This window comes from Dermacentor albipictus, chromosome 8 (genome assembly GCF_038994185.2).
Source record: "Dermacentor albipictus isolate Rhodes 1998 colony chromosome 8, USDA_Dalb.pri_finalv2, whole genome shotgun sequence".
In the NCBI taxonomy this organism is placed as follows: Eukaryota; Metazoa; Arthropoda; class Arachnida; order Ixodida; family Ixodidae; genus Dermacentor; species Dermacentor albipictus.
Window position 1 is genome coordinate 76,053,191 of NC_091828.1, and position 21,954 is coordinate 76,075,144.

General features: G+C 46.1%; 1 protein-coding gene across 9 annotated transcripts in view; it reads right to left on the reverse strand.

Annotated features, from left to right (window-relative positions):
• Positions 1–972: 972 nt before the first annotated feature.
• LOC135920974 (uncharacterized) overlaps positions 973–21,954 on the reverse strand; it is an 84,699-nt gene continuing 63,717 nt past the window's right edge. For 5 of the 9 annotated variants that reach the window (XM_070523612.1, XM_065455271.1, XM_065455264.1 and 2 more), the window contains 2 exons: positions 7,602–7,718; positions 973–1,426 (listed from right to left, as the gene is read on the reverse strand). In XM_070523612.1, coding sequence (XP_070379713.1) covers positions 1,232–1,426; positions 7,602–7,718 — 312 coding nt within the window. In that variant the 3' untranslated portion in view covers positions 973–1,231. Of the gene's footprint in view, positions 1,427–4,583; positions 4,694–7,601; positions 7,719–21,954 lie in introns of those variants that run through there. The other 4 variants (XM_065455275.2, XM_065455289.1, XM_070523614.1 and 1 more) reach the window with 3 other exon arrangements.

Here is a 21,954-nt window from a genome sequence, read left to right on the forward strand (position 1 = left end):
TAATTTAATTTTAACGAGCGGTTTGTAAACTGCTGTCTGACTGTGTGCTTTCTTTATTGCTTTTTTCATTTTTTATTCATAAGTGTAAAAGTACGTTCGTCTTTTGTTACCGTTTTGTTGAAACTGTAGTAGCCTATGGCGTTAATAAAATTTCAATGATATTGTAATCAATAAAATTTGACGATAATATAACAATGCACCTTGCTAAGCAAAATGCCCATTGAAACATGCCTCGTGTTACTGAAGTACCAAAGCGCGAAACAGACGACCAAAGAAGAGACACGGACGAGCGCTTACAAACAACTGATGCTTTATTGTCAGAAACACACAATATATACGCAAATATGGCAGAGCAACTTCCACGTTGTCGAAAATCACACGGTAACCAGGCAAAAGGCGATAAAACGATTGTGAACGATGACGATCGCGAGAATGACACGTGGTGTATAGGGCCAAAGGGCCATAAATAATAATGGTTAGGCGATACACAAAACACCGCCGTAAAGGAGTACACTAATAAAATTGCTCAAAAGATCGTCTCGCCTTTTGCCAGGTTACCACGCGATTTTCGGCAAAGTGTGAGTGGCACGGCCAGATTTGCGTATATATTGTGTGTTTCTGACAATAAAGCTTCAGTTGCTAGTAAGCGCTCACCCATGTCTCTTCATCTGTTGTATGTTTGGCGCTTTAGTACTTCAGTAACATGCACCAACTAGCCCAACAAAAAGTTCTGCTGGAATGTCTCGTGTGGCTCGTTCCTTTTTTTATGTTTCCTGGATTGCCCTTAATTTTATGTTTTTTGGGTTTCGTCTTGCTTACAGTTCTAAGAGCTTCGTACTGTCTTTTTCACCAATTTGTTGGCAATACGTTTTAGCGCATTCTCGTATTTCTTCTTTTCTTATTGAACAACGGAAATTCAATTCATTTCGCATGTCCGAAAATATAAATACACAAGGCAGTGATTGCAACGAAATGATCGACGTATTTTATCACACAATCGAGTCTTTAAACACGGAATATCTTATGAAACTAAGGTAATAATAATAAAGGAACGTTTTGTGAAAAAAACATACAGTGTACAGGTGGCTGAATAACATAGGGTAGCTAGATTATAAAAGAAAGAGGTATATACACGCAAAAGCAATGTGCAGTCTTTACGAATAATCATAGTAGACGATCCGGCATCAGGTCTATTCCCTACGCCACGCACCACAGCCACTGGAAACATTTGCTAGTATAGTCTTTCGCAGTCCTTCTTGTCGGTGTACTTCTGCATGAAGTCCATCAGCTTGCGGAGCAGCCTCAGCCTCTTGTATTGGCCCGTGTATTTGGTTTCATTGCACGCGGCCAAGGGCTTGTCGGCATCAATGTCGTACACGGCGAAAGTGAAGTTTAAATTTTTTACTCTTTCCTTGTAGGCACACATCTGCGACAGGATGTAGAGTGCACAAACCTTGAAGCACATCACAGAGATAGTGGAAATCACGTCCACGTTAGGCAAGCACACAGGGCCTTTATGGAAAAAGTAATTGTCTTTCTGCCTTAGCAACCATCCTGTTGATGGCAGATCGCGTAATGTGTCCCCCTCATATTTCTGATTAGCGATTTAGAAGCAAGCTCAGGAGAATAGTTGTTTACGACTGGCTTGTTATGCGCGTGTATCATTGCTCTGATAATCAATGTGTTGCGTCGTTCACGCTGTTTTCTACATCCGTCTACCTCAGTTCTCTCAAGGCTACGTTGATATTAATATTATCAACGTAGCCGTTGAATATGATATTAGGCTACGTTGTCGCGGTCATGTGGTAAGCGCTGTCATTAGGAACACAGAATTTTAGGGCATCCGGAATTCCTGAAAGCGCTGGCTGATTGCCGGTTGAGCGGGGGCGCAAACGTGAGCTACCATACTGGTTGCGCCAGCTGGTGGTGCAGCGCTCAACCACAAAAAAGAGACGTAATTACTATATTCTGCTTAGCTGCTGGAGTAAATTTTCGAGAGGGGCGTAATCATGCTCACAATTACGCCGCTGCCGAATTGCGCCGCTACGCCACCAGGCAGTTCCACCGCTCCGGACGCTCACGTTTGTGCCCCCGCATATCCGGAAATGCACACAAACCGCCCCCATTTACCGGAATGGCGGACACGCTAAAAGTATCTAATTGGAAGTCTTTTCCAAGTTCAAGATGAAACGTTTGTTGTAAAGAAAATATATATTTTTTATTTCTTGAAACAACTGTTTTCTTAGCATTAAGAGATACGACGACGAATATCTGCAGTAAACTGTTTTGTTGCTGTTTTTTTACCGCGCTCACGGGAAGCGTTCTTCGTCTCAATGATATTCGTGTCAAGATGTCAGATTTGGTACATCTGATATCTTTGTTGCAACATACTAAAGAAATTATCTCACAGACTCCGGTTTCGGTTGCATGTCGGTACAAGAAATTTTCCCATAATGACATGGTACAACAATGACTTCCGAACTTGTATGACAAACAACTGTGGGAAGAACCTATCGTAGATGATTGTCGAAGTCGACTACAGCATTTTTCGCGCGATCCTTCCGTATCTTCCCGCTCCATTCCGGTCATTCACGGCAAACCTTATGCTGCTAATTTGATTAGGCGAGGCACGCATAAATGATCGAATTCCGGAGTTCTGACTGCCAGAACAGCAATTTCATCATGAAGAATGCCAGTGTTGGGGATTGCGCAATGATTTTGAGCACCTTGAGATCCTTAATCTGGAGGAGGCGATTTAATGAAGAGAAAGGAGGAGAGGCCGGCTGGGACAGCGTGCTTCTAGCCGGCTAATCCTCAACGGGGTGAGGGGAAGTGGAAGAGACAGATAAGACAGAGAGGTAAATGGCAGGTGACTATGATGAAATAGATCGAGCTACAATATACACTTTGTGCAATACGCTGATGTGGCTATGTAAACGCACTACGTGCAGGAGTAATCGTGTCCCCGGAAAAACATTCCCGCGCAAGAACATTTTGCACGCTCTTCACATCCCATGACAAACACAATCGTCTAAGCCTCTCTGGCATAGAAAGTTAATGGGTGATTTTATGGAGCGTTGGACATGGGTTCCTCAATTAAGGTGCACCAACACACGGCGCACGACAGCTCTTGCATTTCGCCCTCATATTAATGCAGTGTGATTAGCAATACAACGTCATTGCCAGTAAGCCAGCAAGGTGGGTGGTTAGATAAGCCTCTTTCAGCATACGCGGACAATCGGAGATTACATTCAAGAAATCTTGATTGAGTAGGCGTGGCTTTCCCCGAGGTATAGAACTCGATAACAGTGTTCACACGATGAGAGCAGATATCCCTCTACCAAGTGCGTGACATCCGTTGACTCACACAGTGCGCTTGGCGACGGACGTTCTTTCTCGGATTTGCCCGGGGGCCGCGCGCCTGCGTGAGTTGACAGACGGATATCTAGGGAATCTCGCTTTTCGGAATCCGCCTTTTCCCTAGACACTACACTGTTTCGGAGGAGGACGCGCGTTGCTCCGTATGTCTCCAGCTGGCCTGCACTGCGCTGCCGCAGGTAATTAAATACTCCTAAATAAGATATTCATTCCTGGTGCTTCGTGTCGTAGTGGTCACAGCACAGCGCGCCTTAATTTAAAGTACGTGGTCCAAATCACATACCATACAGGTGTCGGTGACGTTGAAAGGCCGCTGGTTTACGTCAAAAGCGCCCATAGACGAAAACAGGGAGATTTTCAAGAAGTGCACGAAACTCAACGAAACCACGGACGCACCACCGGACTCTGTAAGTGTCGCGCTTTCCCTCAAGTGATACTTTCCCACTCTGAAGCTGCTTTCTTTTTTTTTTTGCTTCCGTGTCTCTTGCACTGGTATGGTATTTACGTACTGAAAAATTTCGGGCCCTTCAGTCCTCTCCATTCTACTCGCGCACTGTGTTTTAAGACCGCCTGCGGTCTCTTTTGTTCAAAAGAATAATCGTCACCTATCCTGCGTCATCTATCTGTGGGTAGGTAGGATAAGCGAACACTCGCTCATAGATAGTAGGCCATGTGCTCACTCATGCTCATGCGTGCTTACACTTGTCGGTACTCACTCACGTTTCTACCCATGCTCATAGTCGCTTCCATTTAGTTTTACGGGCACCCACTCGCGCTAACACTTCCCTCAATTCAAAGCCAACTGCACTCAGTCACGCTAACACTCGCCAAGACTTATCAACCTGCATTCACTCACGCTAAGATTCTCTATGACTCACAGACACTTGCAATACCTCACGCTTCGATTCGCCCCGACTGAGTTGTTTGAATTCACGTGCGCTAAGTCTAGCCTCCAATTACAGTCACCTGCCCTAACTCACACTATCTCTGGCCTCCACTCAGTCACCAGCACTAACAGGCGCTAACATTCACCTGCACTCAGAGTCACCTGCACTCAAACTAACACTCGCTTCCACTCAGTCACTTGCACTCATTCACGCTTACAATCGCATCGACTCACAGTCACCTGCATTCACTAAGCCTAACATTCGCCTTGACTCACACTCACCTGCCTTAACTCAGGCTAACATTTGCCTCCCTTCAGTCGCCTGCACTCACACTGACACTTGCTTCCACTCACAGTTCACTGCAGCGCTGACTGAGCCACCAGCACTGCACAGCCGGTGCACCGGTGGCGAAGAGGTAGGGCATCCGCCTCGCGGGCAAGAGGACAAGATTAGCGATGGGTAAAGTCAAAATAAAATACACTATACTGATGGGCGACTTCAAAGCCAGGCTGGGCAAGAAGCAGGCTACAGAAGAGTCAGTGGGAAAATATGGCATAGGCCTACAGCTAGAGTAGAACTGGCAGAACTTTCCAAGTTAATCAACAAGCGTAAGACAGCTCCCATAAGGAAGTATAGTATGGATAAAATTAAACAGGCTCTCAGGAACGGAGGAAGCCTTATATCAGTGCAGAAGAAACTATGTATAGGCAAGAATCAGATGTATGCGTTAAGAGACAAAGCCGGCAATATCATTACTAATATGGATGAGATAGCTCAAGTGGCTGATGAGTTCTGTAGAGATTTACACAGTACCAGTGGCACCCACTACGATAATGGAAGAGAGAATAGTCTAGAGGAATTCGAAATCCCACAAGTAACGCCGGCAGAAGTAAAGAAAGCCGTGGTAGCTATGCAAAGGAGGGAGGCAGCTGGGGAGGATCAGGTAACAGCAGATTTTTTGAACAAAGGTGGCTAGTATGTTCTAGAAAGGCTGGCCACTCTGTATAGGCAATGCCTCATGACCTCCAGCGTACCGGAATCTTGGAAGAAAACTAACATAATCCTATTCCATAAGAAAGGGGACGCCAAAGACTAAAAATTATAGGCCGATGAGCTTACTGTGCGTTGCCTACAAAGTATTTACGAAAGTAATCGCAAACAGAATCAGGAACACCTTAGACTTCTCTCTACCAAAGGACCAGGCAGGATCCCGTAAAGGCTACTCAATAATAGACCAAATTCACACTATCACTCAGGTGATAGAGAAATGTGCGGAATATAAGCAACTCTTATTTATAGCTTTCATTGATTACGATAAAGCGTTTGATTCAGTCGAAACCTCAACAGTCATGGAGGGATTACCCAATCAGGGTGTGGACGAGAGATATGTAAAAATACTGAAAGGTATCTACACCGGCTACACAGCCACCGTAGTCCTGCATAAATAAAGTAAGAAAATCCAAATGAGCGAAGGCGTCAGGCAGGGAGATAGGATCTCTCCAATGTTATTCACAGTGTGTTTACAGCAGGTATTCAGAGACCTGGATTGGGAAGAATTGGGGATAAGAGTTAATGGTTAATACCTTAGTAACTTGCCATTCGCTGATGATATTGCCTTGCTTAGTAACTCAGGGGACAAATTCCTATGCATGCTCACTGATCTGGAAAGATAATGTAGAAGGGCGAGTCTAAAAATTAATCTGCCGAGAACTAAAGTAATGTTTAACAGCCTCGGCAGAGAACAGCAGTTTACGATACGTAGCGACGCACTTGAAGTGATAAGGGAATACATCTACTTAGGACATGCAGTGGCCGCGGATCCGGATTATGGGACTGAAATAATCTGCAGAATAAGAATGGGCTGGGGTGCGTTTGGCAGGTATTCTCAGATCATGAACAGTAGGTTGCCATTATCCCTCAAGAGAAAAGTGTATAACAGCTGTGCCTTGCCAGTACTCACGTACGGGGCACAAACCTGTAGGCTTACGAAAAGGGTTCTACTCAAATTGAGGACGACGCAACGAGCTATGGAAAGAAGAATGATGCGTGCAACGTTAAGGGATAAGAAAAGAGCAGATTGTGTGAGGGAACGAACGAGTGGTAATGACATCTTAGTTGAAATCAAGAAAAAGAAATGGGCATGAGCAGGACATGTAATGAGGGCGGAAGATAACCGATGGTCATTAAGGGTTACAGAATGGATTCCAAGGGAAGGGAAGCGTAGCAGGGGGCGGCAGAAAGTTAGGTGGGCGGATGAGATTAAGAAGTTTGCAGGGAAGACATGGCCACAATTAATACATGACCGGGGTTGTTGGAGAAGTATGGGAGAGGCCTTTGCCCTGCAGTGGGCGTAACGAGGCTGATGATGATGATGATGATCGTGATGCTGATGATGACGATGCCACAATGGCGCGGGCCAACCACTGACGACCAAAAACGACCGCTCGCCATTGCAGACACCGTAACTGTCGTTGTGATCCAGTTTGGAAGTGTAAGCGGCACAGGAAAGCAATGCGCACTGTCATCCGTAGTACATTGGCTAGCACACATTAGAAGCATGAATCCCCTGTGAATAGTCCCCGGATTTCTCATTCGCAAGTCAGGATGAGCATGACGCTCGGCCTTACATGAAAAAGAAGCTCTGGTTCCCGTTTAGACCCGCAACTGACGAGTTTCCCTGGCGTTATGCTGTGTGCGGTATACGATCTCCAACGCAATACGCCCTGCTTTGCTGGGATAGAAACAAAATCAAAATAGAACAAAAGAAAATTCGTAAGCTCATTTTCTCTGTTTGGTGAATATACCCATACAACACGCCACTTAACACTCGACAACGAAATTCACCGACACTTACCGCACCCCCTAATACGAAATTTGAGCGCAGCTCCACGGCTGCGCTCAACATTATGGCTCGCGCGAACGGTCCGTCTCCTGCGGCACGTTTCAAACGGAGCGAAGTGTGGTGCGACTGCTTCGCTAATCTGGAGATCATGAGAGCCAGCGCGTGGGCCACGCGTGGGCGCGATTCACAGCAGCAGCCGCCGACCGACTTTCTAACCAACGAACGCTTCTCTGGCGCCATCTTGTAGCCACTGTGGGCGCACTACGCTTCTTTTGTCACGATTTTGCCATACCCTCTTCCGCCCTCCGCCTCACCGTTCCACTGCGTCCTCCTCTCCACTTCTCTCCTCGCGTCTTTCATCTACAGCAGCGCTCCACGTTCGGTCCCTCATCCTTCGCTGCCCTCGTGCGATCGCTTACGCCGACGTTTGCTTCAGCAATGGGCGCTCAAAAGCTGCGCTCCTGAAACAAAGACTCTGATGAGGTTAGCCTCACCTTAGCCCTCAGTGCCTCTTCCGTGTCAAACGTAAAGACCCGAGTACTCTCGTTGTAAAACGCTGACTCATAGTTTTTGTTATAGAAGTATTTGCCTTGAGGCTTGGAATAGCAGACCTTTGGTGCAGAGAGAAAAAGACACGAAATGCAAGCATGAGAGTTAAGGTGACGAAGATCTCTGGCGGGCGAATGAAATTGGTTCAGTCATGCCTACAGGCGCTCGTTTACTCGGTTCACATTAACTGTAGGAGGATAACATAAATTTATGTGCGAATGAGTTCGTCAGTGTGAAAAGGAGTGCGTGTTTTCTTAGAATAAAGAACGTATGACGACGAATACAGGTGTGCAGATGACCATTTCTTGTTGAACTCCCACAGTATTTACAGAAATCTTATTATCGGACGCAACACAGGAAAAATAAACAAGAAATTAACGCCCAAGTAGCAAGAACGAGCATTGAAAACACACACAAGCACAAACTCGACCAAGGTAACGAAAAACGGAAGGAAGAGGTGCGCCTGGGTTTTAAAGGGTGCAGAACGTCCCTGCCTTAGACGTGGGCGCAGCTGGCTAGTACTACGAGAGCCGCATCTTGTACACATGCTGAAGTATCTTATAGTTTAGACGCCCGAACAGTCGTCGCATTAGCACAAGATCACACGCTTAAGGACGTAGATGGCGTTTCGGCTAACACAGGGAGAAGAGATTGCATGTGATTTCCTCTGTTGCAATGGCTTCGGTACATTCCTTCGGGCGGTTGTCTGTGTCAAAAAATTTGACACCTTGCATTTATTTTTTCTCGTTCAATATTAACATATACAGCGTAATGCTTTAGCGGAAAACAATAGAAAGAAAAGAGATACAAAGAACATAACGCTGTCAGATTTGTATTCATCTGTGTGTCGTTGAATATAACCCGTAGAGCTCAAACCAACTGCAGGAGTTAATACATTTGTTTTATTTCTTTCCTTTTTTTCACTTGCTTTTCTTAATGTGCCCAAGAACACCTCTATGCCTTAATATTCGTGCACTTGTGTAACATAAAGAATATAAGACCGAAAAACAAAACAGAATATCTCAAACAACAGTAGTACAAATTGCAAGAAAAAATTGAATTATTCAGGGACAAAAGGCAGATGGTGAAGAAATTGTAGAACTGAATATACCAAGATCATCCCGCAAGTTACTTTGTTGTGTTGCAAGACGTGTTATAGCGTTAGAAGTGCAATAGGAATTCACGTAGAAAGTGCTAGGATTGCGCAGGTGAGGGTGAGGCACACAGAACGTTACAACTGACAGTAATCACGGACACGAAAAATGCTTGTGAATTAGTTTATACAAAAATAAGTAATGACGGCATTTCCGCCTTATTTCTAGCGGTTTAATATTACACATGCGCAATAGACGCTCATAGGCACAGAGTACACGGCGTCCGAGAATAAGATATTAAAAGATACGAATGAAACGTCGCTGAACACGATCAACTTTCGCAACATTGGTTAAAATAATAGTTCCATACAACAGAACTAAACTTTACCTACGAGCGGACAAAAGAAGAATACAAGGAAATGGCGCAGTTCGCATTCGTAAAGTTTGTAATAATCATTGACCTGAAGCTTAACTACCTGTAGGATATCTTAACGTTGCTTGAAACGCGTTCTTCGAAAGTTAGCTGTTTGTCAAACCAATATTCCTAAGTCGCGCATACAACTCGCTATTTCCAAAGGAATGTTGTCAAGGGAGTATTCGTATAGTAAAGGGCACATTTTGCAATTAAAAGAAACAACAAGCGTCTTAGTTGGATTAATGCATAAACAATTGGAAGCACACGACTGAACAACAGAATTAAGATCTTCCTGTAATAAATCCTGCTCTGATTTTATTTAACGGTAACGTTTATACCACCAGCATTAAAAAAGAGACGCGAATAATCCAAAATCCTTGAAGGTTATTAGCACAGGTATTGAAAAATAATGTGCCTATTATCGACCCCCGCGGAGCACCGGAAGTGTATTCATAAGGTAAGCAGTACTTAGCCCCAACGTGAGCATATTTTAACCTAGTTGACAGGTAGTCTTTATAAACGTGCATAGGTTATTACTAACGCCATAACTCAAGCGTTTATGGATAAGATAATGAGAAACAACGTCAAATGCTTTTGACAAGTCGAAGTATGCGGTGTCTAACTGTCTTCGGTTAGCAACAGCGGGTCCTGCAGTATTAAGAAAAGAAACAAGGTTTTTTTCCACAGACCTACCATGAACAAAGCGATGTCCGTGTACAATAATCTTATGCTTGAAGAAAAACGACAGATGTGTAAACAGAATTTTCAAACACTTTTGAAAACGGAGACTAGAGTGACATGGAGCGATAATTTTTGATGCAGTTCATGTTGCCACGTTTTTGAACTGGCACACCTATTGCATTCTTACAGCAAGAAGGCAATACACTTGTACGTAAAACAAGATTGAAGATGTGCCTTAATAAATATGTCGACGTTAGGAGCTCAGCGAATGTCATGTACTTGAAGAATAATCAGGCAGCGAATGTCATTTTCCTGAAGAAAAATCAAGCTATGGTGGACACAAAGACCGAGTGCTCAAAAAAGAAGTTTTCCTGATTAACAAAAAACATTAACTTTTTCCACCCACTGAGGCAGGCACGTACCCAGGGGGGGGCCCGGGGGGGCCCGGGCCCTCCCCCGAAATGAAGTGGCATACCCCCCCCCCCCCCCACCCACGCCACCACTCCTCACACATTCCTAAAGCGCCGCCAGATCAATGTTGAGACTTCGCAGCTGATCATCGGTCAGCCTTATGCTGCCTTTTTCACTCATTTTAGAAGGCGGTAGTTATAGGCATCTCTGGTAATGTGAAGCACAGTTTTCTCATAGATTCCGCACCCGCGCGATTAACTCGAGATGGGCTGAGTTGTCACCATCTATTCAACCGTCACGCGCATAGCTGTTGCTTTTGTTAGTTCAACCTTCTTTGTTTAGGCTGATCCTGGGACCAGGAGAGGGATGCGGCTGTTACTCAGCTGGTCTGTACTCTCATGGAACGAGTTGCGGTGGGAGAAAAGGCCAATTGCGTTTAACTTATCCCTTTGCTTCATTATTTCCTTGACTTACGGCTCGCCGCGATGCTGGCAGATGCCCGGAACCATATACACGTGATATGGGTTAGATAAGGTGGGAAATAAAATAATGTGAAAGAGCGTCCATCATGAAACCCTGCAATAACCCTTAAACCCACAAGCAAGATGACTGTCGCCCGTTACCTCGTCTGTTTTTCCCTAACTGTATAGCACTTTTCCTGCAAAATTGGCAACTGGAAACAAAAATCGCAAGGAGTTGAGAAATTAAGCGATCTACTAAGGGAGAGAGCCAAGGCAACAACCAAACTGCAAGCAAAAGCGAATAATAAAAAAGTTAACCGATGTTTATGAGAATATTTATGGATCAACATCTCTTTATTTAAAAAGGAAGTAGAGAAAGAACGCCGCCGGAAGTGGAGAACAATTGTTTTGAATGACGCTTCTACAGTTATCGGTCGAACTGCCTCACGTAGCCACTTCTCTGCTGTGCTTATGTGGCTGTTTTTCTAACCTTTCGCGGTGCGCGCACTACGTCTAGAATCCCTGCGCTCTACGCGGTTGTATGGGACTGGCGGCCGCACAGCGTTACGCAATTCGTGGAACTGTCAAAACTGATCAACAAGGCGAAAATAACTGATATTCGAAACTATAACATGACAAAGACTGAGGAAGCCGTAAAAAATGAATGCAGCCTGAAATCAGTAAAAAAGAAACCTGGCATAGGACAAACCATGATGTATGCACTAAAAGATAAGAAGGATAATATCATCAGCAATCTCGAAGATACAGTAAAATCAGCGGAAAAATTCTAAGCTGACCTGTATACAGTACCCAGAGGAGTCACGATAGTTCACATAGAAACAGTAATGAACAGGATACAGAAACTCTCCTATAACTAGCGATGAGGTCAGTAGGGCCCTGCAAGACATGAAACGATGAAGAGCGGGAGGGATAAGGTGGGATAACAGTCGATTTAATCAAAGATGGAGGAGACATAATGCTTGGAAAACTGGTGGCTCTTTATACGAAGTGTCTATCGACTGCAAGGGTCCCAGAAAACTGGAAGAATGCAGACATTATACTAATTCACAAAAAAAGGAGACGTTAAAGAATTGAACAATTATGGGACCAATAACTTGCTCCCAGTATTATGTAAAATATTTACCAAAATAATCTCCAATAGAATAACGTTGACACTGGATTTTGTCAACCAAGGGAACAGGCTGGCTTCAGGAAGAGATACTTTACAATGGATCACATCCATGTCATCAATCAGGTTATCGCGAAATCTGCAGAGTACAATGAGCCTCTCTATGTGGCTTATATAGCTTACGAAAAGGCATTTGATTCAACAGAGATACCAGCAATCGTAGAGGCACTACGTAATCAAGGAGTACAGAACGCTTACGTAAAAAGCTTGGAAAATATTGCTACATGCGTGAGGGATTTGTTTGTTTGAACGAGGCGCGCGGGCGCCATCATTCCAGAAAAGAGGAGGAAGAACGAACTGGGCTCGCGCTGTGAATCTAACCGGTCAGCGCATCAACCGTTGTAAATATAATCTGTAAATAGTTTCTCGTCTTACTGACTCGTCTTTCGCGTTAGAATATCGATCTACAGCTACCTTAATTCTACACAAGAAAAGCAGGGAGATACCTATAGATAAAGGGGTCAGACAGGGAGACACAATTTCTCCAAAGCTATTTTCTACGTGCTTAGAAGAATTCAAGCTATTGAACTGGGAAGCCTTAGGAGTAAAGATCGACGGCAAATATCTCAGCAACCTTTGGTTTGCCGATGACATTGTTCTATTCAACAACAATGCAGACGAGATACAACAAATGATTGGAGACCTTAACAGAGAGAGTGTAAGAGTGGGGTTGAATATTATTATGCAGAAGATGAAGATAATGATAATTAGCCGGGCGAAGGAACAAGAGATCAGGATGGCCAGTCGGCCACTAGAGACCTTTAAGGAGTACGTTTACCTAGGTCAATTAATCAGAGGGAACCCTGATCATGAGAAGGAAATTCACAGAAGAATAAAAATAGGTTGGATCGCATACGGCAGACATTGCCAGCTCCTGACTGGAAGCTTACCATTATTATTGAAAAGTAAGGTGTGCAATCGGTGCATTTTGCCAGTGCAATATGTCCAGTGCCAATGCATTTGCCAGTGCATTTCCCAGTGCATTTTGCCCGTGCATATGGGGCAGAGACTTGAGAACAAGTTAAGGACGACGCACAGAGCGATCGAACGAAGATTCCAAGGCATAACGTTAAGAGAGAAAGAGAGTGGTTTGGATCAGAGAGCGAACGGGTATAGACGATATTCTAATTGACATCAAGAGGAAAAAATGTAGCTGGGCAGGTCATGTATAGCGCCGGTTAGATAACCGTTGGACCATAAGGGTTACAAAATGGGTACCAAGAGAAGGGAAACGCAATCGAGGACGACAAAACACTAGGTGGAGCGATGAAATTAGGAAATTCGCGAGCACTAGATGGAATCGGTTGGCGCAGGACAGAGGTAATTGGAGATCGCAGGGAGAGGCCTTCGTCCTGCAGTGGACATATAACAGGCTGGTGATGATGATGATGATGATGATGATGATGATTATGGAGGTGGTGGCCCCCCCCCCCCCCCCCGAAAAAAAATCCTGGGTACGTGCCTGCACTGAGGTATCGCCTCTCAATAATCGCCGTCACGGTTGCACACACTTCCTCTATATAATACGCTGTGTTTGCTACTTTCCTGTGAGGAACATTGTGCCTGCAGGCACGCGAATGCCGTTAGTTGCCTTATGAGAGTCGTCATTTGCCAGATTCCTGCAAGCACAGCTACAGTGTTTAAACATACGCCGAGATGCTGTGTTTTATAAGTTCAGCACGCTCTTCTGGGGCTGATTCGCACCAATGAGGCAGATATTCAATTTTAACTGGGTATATATTTTGAACACATATGTATGAAAGTATTTTGGGGCTATTTTATCCGCCCATGTTTTATATATAGGCTTCAGGGTATGCTACATTTTGTTATCTTTCATAGACAACTGCAGAAACAAATACTATCGGCTAGAGGACACGAATTGCTTTAATGCGATGCATCCATTGCTAAATTCATGCTCTTTGAACCTGCCTGTCCTGCCTGCCTTCCTGGCCCACGTGCCCACTTGTCTAGCCTACCTGCATAGCCTGCCTAGCCTGTCATGCCTACCGGCTTTGCCTGCCTTGCCTACCTGCCTAGCCTACCTGCCTGCCTAGCCTATATGCTTGCCTAGCCTGCCTAACCTGCTTGCCTGCCTGCCTGCCTGCATGCCTGCCTGCCTGCCTCGCCTTGCCTTGGCTCGCCTTGCCTTGGCTAGCCTAGCCTAGCCTAGCCGAGCCTTGCCTTGCCTTGCCTTGCCTTGCCTTGGTGGACAAGCTCGCCGCATGCCTTAGTAAAGACTTCATCGGCGAAGTGACCACGCACGCTTCAATGGCGCCATCTCGTAGCGGATCTCCGCCGTCTAGCACGTCTCGTGCCCCACTCCGCTTCCTATTCACTCCTATTTACTTTTTCGCTGTGCTATCCTCCTCCGCTTTTCTCCTCGCGCTCTCTTCGCAATCGACGTCCTTAATCCTCCGCTCCGCTCCGCATGGCCGTTTTGCCGGTTACGACGAGGACGACGTTTACCGCAGGAATGGGCGCCTAATAGCTGTTCTTTAAAACTAAACCAGCTTTAAGTTCTGCGCAGTCTAACAGAAGACAAAATAGAAAAGAGGCGTGTCCGAGCTGCCGGTATTGTAAACAGGGAGTGTGGTTTGTTGACCGTAAATCACCGAAAAAAATAAGACAACAAGAGTATGAAAATTTGGCCACCCCCGTTGGCTGAAGTGAGCCCTAGGACATCAGATGGTTTAAGCATGCCATCGTCCGCGATCCACTACCCATGAAGAGCGTCTGCCTCTGCGCGAGCTCCTCCTGTATCTCTGGAACCGCCGCAGCTTTATATATATATATATATATATATATATATATATATATATATATATATATATATATATATATATATATATATATATAATTTAAATTATATTAATTTTTAAATTAATTTTAATTTTATTTATATTAAAAAGAAAGGGTCTGATTGTGTCAGCGATACATCTATCCTATTATATTCCGCAGAAATGTGCTTCATCTAAAGTATGTTATCATGACCACGTTGTTCTGTCACACCTTGGCTCCCTGCGCATGAGCGGAAGTTGTATTTTCTTCTATACGTTTGTTCAGGCTGTCATTAAACAGTTGGTAGTTTGGCGCTTCACTGTCTCCCTTTCTTCTGCCCGTTTTCAAGAAATGTATTTTGCGCCACAAAGTATACCTAGGAAACCTGCGTTTGCATGCTGCGCGTGAGTCGACTCGTGCCCGTAGATCTACCCTCACCAGACGCATTAAAGGGAAGCTGAAGCGGTTTTCAATTTCCATGAATGGCTGGGATTTGGAAGAACATACCTAATAATTTACGGTTCCGAAATTTTTTTCTTCGTTTTGTTAATATAAGGGGCGGAAATCGCTTTCTAAATCACCCCCGCGGACACGCCCCCATCGCTTCCCGGAGCGCCGGGTGAGGAGGTTACCAGAGGAGAGAACCGGCGAGAGTGACGTCACTAGCGGGGACCGAGCTGCCGGACCGGCGTGCTGCTGGCATGCGCTGGCATGCCTCTTTCCGTCCTGCGCTTTACTGAACGACGCTACGAGAGATTTGCCGCCGCCGCCGCTCACGTTTGTTTTGCGATTTTCGTAACTGTTCTTTCCTTCTGTGCTGCGTCAGTGCCTACAGCCAAGGGCGCCCAACATGCCCTCGTTCTGTGCAGCAATCGGCTGCGCGAACACACGCGGGCGAGACGATGTGGTGTTTCACAGGTTCCCGAAGCACAAGAAGCTTGCAGCGCAGTGCGGTGAGGAGAGATAAGTTCGTGCCGACGAAATCAACTGCGCTGTGCTTGGACCATTTCCGCGATAGCCGGATAGCCTTACGACAAATGCGGAAACGCGTTGTTGCTAGCGTTGCTATACTCCGTTTCATACATCAGGTGCAAAGCTGTGGAGGCTTGAGATACTTCTTGCAGTGGCTGCGTTCGCACTTAGAAAAAGTTCGGTGTTTCTTGACCCGATTTTTGAGAAAACTTTTCATATATAAGCTCAGTTCTGAATGAAAAAAAAAGAATTTACCCATAGATACAATCCGTGTACTTATACGGCTGCTAACACGTTCTTTTAAATCAATTTTGTTTTCGGCATTCTTTAATTGCAGCCCGTCGCGGCAGCTTCACGTGCATGCTCGCGCGAGGAAATGCCGCTGGCACGCTGCGAACCATAGACGGAAACGCGCGCAGTCATAAATTTTGGTAACCGGACTTCGTGCGTAGCTTCCACAGCATTGCACCTGAGGTATAAATTGGAGTATCGGCTTGCCTAGTGACATTCGACGTACGGTTGCAGTTATCATGTTTACCACACGGCGGTGCTAAAACTGCCTAATATCTTTATGTCAACACTAGCATGGAGCGCGCATACCGATTCTTGATCGAGCCACAATCGCAAAGTCGTCGAACCATATTCTGAATATTGCACATATAATCCCTCTGACCATCTCGATCTGGATGTGTATGATAAGCAACTTCCATGACTGTACCTCGCAGCACTGCATGTGCGCGCTTTGAAACGCGGCACTTATGTTCGCGATCGTGTATCAACGCTCAGAAAACCACGGGACTTCAGACAAGCAGCGGCAAGGTGCTTGACATCGCGGAATTGTACCCGTGTTTACAATCTAATGAGAAGTTAGTGCTTCGGCATTCTTCCAGCAGCAAGTTCCCAGTGACACTTTAGCGCATTTTTTCTCCCGTCATTGGAACGTGCAGCTACATGAAAAAAAAAGCATACGTAACAGCTAAGATTTCCAGCGCGCGAGAAGGTGTACACGTCGCTCTCGCTTTTGGCACACACAACATCGTCGTTGCCGCCATCGTTTTCCGTGTCGGCTGTCGGTTCGAACATGTACGGCGAAAATACAAGCTAATAATAATATTTGGGGTTTTACGTGCCAAAACCACTTCCTGATTATGAGGCACGCCGTAGTGGACGACTCCGGAAATTTCGCTCACCTGGCGTTCTTTAACGTGCACCTAAATCTAAGCACACAGGTGTTTTCGCATTTCGCCCCCATCGAAATGCGGCCGCCGTGGCCGGGATTCGATCCCGCGACCTCGTGCTCAGCAGCCCAACACCATAGCCACTGAGCAACCACGGCGGGTGAAAATACAAGCTGTCCGAGACAGCGAGAACGTTCCATAATGCTTACAACTCAGCTATGCAGCCAGAACAGAACAGCGTGCTACGCTCTCAAACGGCGGCGCCGACCGGCGACTGCCGCCACTGACGTCACAGCGGCTCCGACCAATCACGGGCAACAGCGGCGTTCGCGCGATACCCTGAGGCGCTGGTGCGCGTTTTCATGAAAAAAACAGCCGCTTGCGCTTGTTTCCGCCCTTTTTGAACGAGATATTCGTGTTCAGGGGACTCAAAACTGTAGAATGCCGCAGAGAACTCATTTTTTTCGAAAAGTGTTTCAGCTTCCCTTTAATGCGATGCGCATTCCCAGCGCATTACCGCTATATATATAAATGCCATGCGAGGCGACACTGTCGCATTCACGTAAACGGGGCTACTTATTGCATCCATAGCTTTAAAGACGTCATCCCATGGGTATAAGTGAGCTCCTCTTTATGGTACCCAAATTTCAGATGTTAAACTATTTGGCTAGACAGTAGCGGCAACATTCCTGTTAAAGCACTCCAATGAGTGAAGTAGAAGATGAAGAAAATGTGACAGAAACAATTGAACCATCAAGTTAAAGCCCCCTACCCTGCCCCCCCCCCCCGCCAAGCAGCACCAAATGTGGGCCACAAAAATGAAATGGTCACGCTGACAAATATTTCCCCAACTATGCTCCTGACTTCAGCAGCGCCGCTTGATAATTGCTGCAATTTTATAGTCGATTGAATTGACAGATGGCATGACAGCGTGACAAGGTCCATGTTGTGTCGGCGATGGAACGATGATGATGGCGGCGATCACGCTGAGACGACCACTGCAGCATGATCAAAAGGGTGTGACGACATAATCACGACAGCCTGATCACGAAGGTATGATGATGGCACTTTCATGGCAGCGAAGCAAAAGCGTGATGGAGATGGCAAGACAACAGTTGCGCACGTGCATTAACTGGTTTGCTCGTTTACTCCAAGAACATCAGATACTTCTCCGAGTATTCGCTTTCAAATTACGCACGTCCTACGCACAGTAGGAGTCAGTCTAAGCGATCATGTGTTGAGCGAAGACGACGAAACAGAGCCTCTCTACAAGTTGCGCGCAGCGGAGTTCGGCAACGAACGTGGCCGGAACCATCAAACCCGCCGGCGGAGAAACACGACACAGCACCGACACTGAGCGCAGTATCTAAACATTAAGACGGCAAAAAGCACCGCCCCTTCCAGCACGTAAAGATGGTCGAACACGGAAGTTGTGTTAAGTAACACCGAGTGTTACACCATGCAAGTCAAACTTCGCAAGCAGTCTATATTGCGGAATGGAATGTGGGGAACCACTATTTCAAATCTCCATATATTGGGCGCAAGGCCCACCACTGGAGATGCGGGCGCTGCAATCGTTTTGACGACTGGTTAGATCGGTTTGACGACTGACGTGGCTACCGGCACTTCTTTCTGGCGCAAGAAGTGCCGGCAGCCACGCGCTCCAAGTACAGCGTTTCAATCGCTGGGCATTGTACGTTGGCCTCAAATCGCCAGCGGAAAATTTGTTTCTTTCGCGGCAGGGTGCAGTCAATCGTCGATAAATTTGATGCCGATCTGGATTGATCACCGAAAATGCACCGTGTGATTCACATATAAGATAGCATTCTCACAGGCGGAAAGGACTCACTGCAACCGCTTTCCCTCTGGCGAGCTCTTCTTTTCTACTCCCGCAAGGTAACGTGGCCCCTTTATAGCTAAGTCTGACAACAACAGCACAGGGTCCGCATAAACAGTTTTGCTGTAAAAGCTCTCGCACGAAACGTGTAGCATAAATAGCCAGTGGATGTTGGCAGAAGTATGCGCGCCACAGAGGTCACCAACACTTCGAGCAAGGAAAATGGGAAGATAGTAACAAAAAAAGTATTGCTTTAATAAAAATTGGAGGAGCTTTAAGGTGACTATTTGTTGCAGTGATGGTATATAGGTGGCGTTGGTCGTTTCATTCCTTACTTCTGCATACAACTGAGCCGGCCACATGCTCATCTGTAAGATACTTAAGCGGTTTTGTTACTTTAAGATATTTTAAGCGGCTTTGTTATAACAGCACTGCCTTACGAACTAGCTTGCCGGTAAGACAGCAGCGGAAGCTAGAAGAAACAAGTACCAGCCATGGCGAGCGAAGTCTAGCATGGTGTGCTGCGAAAACTTCGCGCCTTGGCTTGGGGGAATACTTGAAAATCGCAGGTTGACTACACAAACGTGATGCTCTATTTCTACTTCACACTGCCGCTGCCACGGCACGCGAATATTAGGTCGGCTATGCATTGACGAGTAGGCTGACGTCTACTTGCTTTACACTAATTTCAGAGACGTGAGACAGGTTATTAGTAAGTGACGTTGAGTGTGAGTGCACCTGGGTATGAATGCGAGGCCTGCTTGCACTTCTTGAAATAGTGTCGACGAGTATGGGTGGGCGTGAATGATTGCAAACGACAGTGAGTGGAGGCGAGTGTTAGCGTGAGTAGAGTCAGGTGATTGTGAGTGGAGATGGATATTAGTGTGAGTGAGCTCCGGTGACATAGTGGAGGCGAGTATTAGCTTGAGTGAGTACAGGGGACGTGGAGTGCAGGCGAGTGTTAGCATGTGAGTGAGTGCAGGTGACTGAGTGGAGACGAGTGTTAGAGTGAGTTATACCCCAGTCACACGGGCACTTTCAAAGTCCTTTGAGGTTAAGGAGCATTGAGCTTTCAAAGGCCCATTAGTTCAAGGGAGATGTGTCGGTGCTACACGGTCTCCAGATGGTCTCCGTTGAAGCTTATAACAGAAACCGCAACGTATTCTTAGCGCTGCCATCGCCTCGTAAGTAAAAAAAAAATATGGCTCAAATGCGTCTTATAATAAATTTATATATATTCTTTCAGCAATATTTATTTTTTCTAATACATAGAAACATCAAAACAAGATGCACGCGCAGTAAAGGCATTACTTTACCAAATACAGACGTATTTATTGTAATGATGGCCACCATGTGTGCCGCTTTGTATACCGCATGTTGGCGTCGATTCTTCGTTGTTGCCCTTGCTTCAGTTCGTTAGGTTAGTGTTCTCGCCCTTTTTCAAACCAACGATTGTGAAAATGAGCTACGACGCTGAAGATAGCCGAGGAGACTGAAATGCCTAGCAGCCGCTCGCCAAAGAACCAAATCGCACATGGCACCCGTGTTGCCCGCGTTTGTGTCGATCGTGTCGATGTTGCTGCTGACGACAGGCCGTGCCGGCGCTGCTGTACCGGCGGGTTCATGATGGAGATTGCGGGTGTCCCGAAAGTGTTTAGTACCTTAGTAATAGTATTTCGTACTTACAAGCTTCTTCTGAAGACGTCAAAATTGAACTTTTATGTTTTTGGATATCTCTTTTTTCTGCTGTCGGACGCCCTCTAGGCTCGAGAGTATACCCTTGAGGTTTCAAAGGACGAACGCGCACTCCTTCGACTCAAAGCTCCCTTCCAGTAAGGCTCCTTTGCTGTGCCTGTGTGACAGCGCGCATTCTCCCTTGAAGTAAAGGATCTTTGGTTCAAAGGACTTTGAAAGTGCCCGTGTGACTGGGGTATTACTACAGTTGACTGTGAGTGCAGGTGAGTGTTAGCGTAAGTGCAGGTGACCGAGTGGAGGCGAGTGTTAGCATGAGTGAGTGCAAGTCAGAGAGTGAAGGCGAGTGTTGGCGTGTGTGAGTGTAGGTGACTGCGAACGCAGGCGAATGCTAGCACGAGTGAATGTTGGTGATTATGAGTGGAGGCGAATGTTACCGTTAGTGAGTGCAGGCGACTGTAAGTGGAAGGGAGTGTTAGTTTGAGTGAGTGCAGGTGACTGCGAATGGAGCCGAATAAAAGCACAAGCGAGTGCAGGTGATTGTCAGTGGATGCCAGAGTTAGCATAGGTGTATTCAGGTGACTGAGTCGAGGTGAATGTTAGCGTGAGTGCAGGTGACTGTGACAGGACGCGAATGTTAGCGTGAGTGAATGCAGGTGAATGGGAATCGAGGCGAGTGGTAGCGTGAGTGAGTGCCGGTGACTGTGAGTGGAGGTGAATGTTAGCGTGAGTAAGTGCAGGTGACTGTCATCATCATCATCATCTTCGTCATAATCATCATCCTCTGCCTGGTAACGCCCACTGCAGGGCAAAGGCCTATCCCATACTTCTCCATCTACCCCGGTCATGTACTAACTGTGGCCTTGTCCTTGCAAGCTTCTTAATCTCATCTGACCGCCTAACTTCTGCCACCGCCTTGCTACACTTCCCTTCCCTTGGAATCCAGTCCGTAAACCTTAATTGCCATCGGTTATGTTCCCTCCTGATTAGATGTTCTGCCCAATAATTCATTCACAAAACTTTATTAGTGTCCTGAAGCCCAGTCTTTTCATACCGAGGCGGGCCACGTCCACGTTGGCACCGCCAGGCCGCGCCTTATGGCGTCATCGAGGGCCCTCTGGAAAACCCGTAGTTGATCTTGATATGAAGAGCTTGATATCATCTTGTGCCAGCAAAGCCATTTTTTTTCGGGGTCGGCGAGAGTCGCAGGACAGCCCGCCAGCATGTGTCTGATGTCAATGATGCCATGACCATGCCTATTTCTTTTTCTTGACTTCAACTAAATTCCCATTTACTCGCGTTTGTTCTCTCACCCAATCTGCTCTTTTCTTATCCGTGATAACCATAATTTTTCTTTCCATAGCTCGTTGCGTCGTCCTCAATTTAGGTAGAACTTTTCGTAAGCCTCCAGGTTTCTGCCGCGTACGTGAGTACTGGTAAGACACAGCTGTTATACATTTTTGTCTTGAGCGATAATGGCAACCTGCTCTTCATGATCTGAGAATGCCTGCCAAACGCAGTCCAGCCCATTCTTATTCTTCTGATTATTTCAGTCTCATGATCTGGATCCGCGGTCACTACCTACCCTAA